This window comes from Lepisma saccharinum, chromosome 29, assembly GCF_977018435.1.
Source record: "Lepisma saccharinum chromosome 29, izLepSacc3.1, whole genome shotgun sequence".
Classification (NCBI taxonomy): domain Eukaryota; kingdom Metazoa; phylum Arthropoda; class Insecta; order Zygentoma; family Lepismatidae; genus Lepisma; species Lepisma saccharinum.
Genome location: NC_139257.1, coordinates 12,719,521 through 12,723,659, shown reverse-complemented (window position 1 = coordinate 12,723,659; position 4,139 = coordinate 12,719,521). Strand labels below are relative to the sequence as shown.

Genomic DNA, 4,139 nt, shown 5'->3' with positions numbered 1-4,139 from the left:
CTTACTAATGGCTTGGTCCTCTTTCTTTGAGTGTATGCGTCTGGTCACCCTACGCACACCTTACTGAGCAGCTTTATTTTAAGGTACATATCAGAAATGGTGACAAGAAATTACTATTGTATCATCATATAGTATATCAAGGATAAATTGTGATAGTCTGTGAATTAATGTGAACAATTTGTAAAACAAGCATTGTAATTGTAGCTCAATTTTAATTACTTTATATTATAATCTGTTTCAGTTGGTACATTTGCAGCATGCAGCTTATTTTCTCCAGTAAAAACTCCATAACAACCATGATTTCATGCGACATGTGACATTTCTTGCATACATTTGCCACTCAGTCACTAACATTCAATCAAGTTACTGCACAAATATAACAATAACCACAGTTACCCTTGGACCTTGTGTGTCATGAAGATACACAGTTGGATGCAGAAGAGTCATATGCTGGCCATATTTATCCCCCAAAGAACATATTTATTTGCATTTGGGTAAATCAGAGTTACTTTATGCAGCAACAAGGCTGGAAAAATTCCGACTTTAGATCATTGCTACTTGGACTCCTGTTTGGCAGCCAAACACTCTAACTGGACCATTGTGGCTCAATTTGAGAGGAAATGTATGGGAAATACTGTGGCAACGCATTTCTTGCAGAATACACACTTGATAAAGATTTTCATAGCATCTTACTATGTCCTGCACTTTTTGAATTTCCTTTGTGAAAAAAATTGTGGAATTTTTTTCCACAATTTATCTCCTTTCACTTTACTTACTTACTTACTGGTCGGCGCTACAGTCCATGTAGCCTTCCTGACTACCTCTCTCCATTCATCTCGATCCTCTGCTTTTCTTCTCCATCCTTTAACTCCTAATCTTCTTAGGTCCTCTTCCATGTCCTCTATCCATCTTTTCCTGGGCCTACCTCTTCTCCTTCTCCCTTCCGGTTTTCCATTTAATATTTTCTTGACAACCCGTGCTTCTTCCATCCTCTGAACATGCCCAGCCCATCGTATTCTACCCTGTTTGATCTTCACTACAATATCTGGCTGGTTAAACAATTCCTGTACTTCCATATTTGTTCTCATTCTCCATCCCTCTTTATCTCTTACTGTTCCAAATATCCTTCTCAGTATTTTCCTTTCCCACCTTAACAACCAATCTTCCTCTCTTACTGACATCACCCAATTTTCTGAACCATACATTACTATGGGTCTTAATATTGTTGTATATATTTTAATTTTTGTGTTCCTACTAACATTCTTAGATTTAAACACATTTTGCAAAGAAAAATAGCATCAATTTCCACTTGTTATCCTTTCCTGTATTTCTGTAGCTGTCTTGTTATCTGCTGTTATTATTGAGCCCAAATATTTAAAGGCTTCCACCCTTTCATATTCTTTTTCATTTATTCTTATGTAAGGTTCTCTTCTGCCTCTTTCTGGATTTCCCATCTTCATATATTTGGTTTTATTTGTGTTCACTTCCAGTCCTAGTTCTTGAGCTTTCTCTTCTAATACTTGATAACTCTCTTCCATAGCTTGCTTATTCCATGCTATTAAAGCTACATCATCTGCATATGCTACTATGTGTTAGTCTATTTAATTTTGTTCCTCCAGGGTTGATTGGTAGTTGTCGGATTACTTTTTCCAATGCTAAATTAAATAGTATTGCAGAAAGTAAATCTCCCTGTCTCAGTCCTTTCTCTACTTTAAACAGGTTTGTCATTTCCTGTTCTACTCTGACTTTACATTCCGTTGTTTTCATTGTCATTTTTGTCAGTCTTATCAATTTCCTTGGGATTCCAAACTCTTTCATTATACTGTAGATCTTATTTCTTTCCAAGCTGTCGTATGCTTGTTTAAAATCGACATATAGTTGGTGAAGTTCTTTTTTATACTCATAGAACTTCTCCAACACTCGACGCAGTAAAAATATCTGGTCCTCGTGGAGCGATTTTTTCTAAATCCTGCTTGGTAATTTCCCATGATTCTTTCCATCCAATCTTCCAATCGTGTTGCTAAAATTTTACCAAATACTTTATAAGTTCCATCCAGTAGTGTTATTCCACGGTAGTTTTCACACTTAGCTTTATCCCCTTTCTTATGTATCGGGCATATTATTCCTACTGTCCAGTCTCCGAGCATTTCTTCCTTTATCCAAACTTCTTCTATCACTTCATATATGGCCTTCTTCACTCCTTCTCCACCATATTTCAACAGCTCTCATAAAACTTTCGTATCTCATTTCTATCTTTCATTTCATCTAACTCTTCTATTTTATTTGTCTCAAACTGTCTTTTCTTAGCTCTACATGTCTTATCTGCTTCTCTCCTCTTTTCTCTATATTCTTCCACTACTTGTCTTGTTCTCTGTTGAAGCATCCTTTTTCTGGCATCGTTTCTCTCCTGTATTAATATTGAGCATTCTTCATCAAACCACTGTTCTCTCTTCTTGTTTTGTTTCTTTACCAATGTATCCTCTGCTGCCTTACCTATTATTGTTTTTAGTATTTCCCACTTACATTCTAGTTCTCCTTTCTCCCATATATCCTTTATTGTTTCTAGTGCCTCCATAAGTTTTTCTTGGTATTCCTCTCTTACTCTGGCATTCCTGAGTTCCTCTACATTATGTTTCATGTTCTTACTTTCCTTTTTTGAGCTTTTCACATCAATTTTCTGTCTATACTTGATTCTCACTAGATGGTGGTCTGTGTCACCATCAGCACCTCTACAACTACTGATCTCCATAATATCTGCGGCATGTCTCCTGTCTATTATAACATGATCTATTTGGTTTTTTGTGCAGCCGTCTGGAGACACCCAGGTCTCCTTTTTTATGTCTTTTCTTGGAAGCCAAGTACTTTTAATTACCATTTCCTTACTGCTTGCAAAGTCTACCAATCTCATTCCATTATCATTGCTTACTTCATGCAGGCTTTCTTTGCCAATTATGCTTCTGTACATCTCTTCTCTTCCTATTTTAGCGTTTAAGTCCCCTAGTATGATTTTTACATCGTGTCTTTGTACATGATTTATTTCTTCTTCTAATTTTGAGTAAAAAGCATCTTTCTCCTCCTCCTCTGCTTCTTCTGTGGGGGTATACACACAAAACATTGTGATATTGAAGAATTTTGCTCTAACTCTGACTGAGCACATCCTATTGTTAATTGCTGTTAAGTTAATAATACTTGGTTTAAAAGACTTTTGGATTAGGAAACCTGTACCATTATTACCAGTTTCTCCTCCACTATACATCAGTATATGTTTTCCAGACATTATCATTCCTTGTCCTTTCCAGCATGTTTCTTGTAATGCTAACACTTTCACTCCATACTTTTCTATTTCGTCTCTTATTTCTCTAAGCTTTCCTGGTTTCTTCAATGTTCTTACATTCCAGGTTGCGAGCATTATATCGGTTTTCCTTCGCATTAACCTTTTCTTTTGCTGGATCGTCAACAAATTATCCAATCTCCTCCGAGGCAATCTTGTGGTATCCGTGACAAGTTCTTTTGATGGGGTAGTGGAGTTAACCCTACGCCCAACCCCCAACCTGGAGGACCAAGATTTATTTAAGGTTTACTCCCCTAGGTAGGTTGGTGTTGCTTTGCCTTCGAAGCCCTTCCTACCCCTTGGTTTTCTGTCAGGGTATCCTTCCCTTAGCCTTTGGGGATCCCTCCCCTCCCTGCAAGGCAGCAGGGGCTGTGTTTATTTAATGGCGGCACTTCATCGCCATGTCACAGTGCTGTCTTTGGGCATTTCTGGGGTTTTAATGGGTGTGATCCTGCTACAGATCACTCCCTCCAGACCCTGATAGCACTCCCGCCTCGGTCCGGGACTGCTTATTTGGTTATTCGCAGCTAACCATCATATCTGATGGCCATTCGCTATCCGCCACCTGCGACCCGCCCAGTAGCTGAGGACCGCCTGGGCTCCTTTTACTTTGGTGCCCTGAAAAATGCAAAATCGAGATTCCACTGTATATACAAAATATTTGAAGAGCCACAGTGATGAATAATTTAACATTTGAATGATAAGAAATCCAATGCTCATTACCAAAATTCAAAGTCGTGTATTACATTGACAACATTGAAAATGCTAAAAATTCTACTTATGTAAAAATGAAGAAGTTTCCAAATTC

General features: G+C 37.9%; 1 protein-coding gene across 1 annotated transcript; it reads right to left on the bottom strand.

Annotated features, from left to right (window-relative positions):
- Window positions 1-2,215: 2,215 nt before the first annotated feature.
- LOC145981391 (uncharacterized) lies at window positions 2,216-2,965 on the bottom strand. The gene has a single exon (XM_083114630.1). It carries the CDS (start codon window positions 2,963-2,965, stop codon window positions 2,216-2,218), a length of 750 nt encoding a protein of 249 aa, XP_082970756.1.
- Window positions 2,966-4,139: the final 1,174 nt, after the last annotated feature.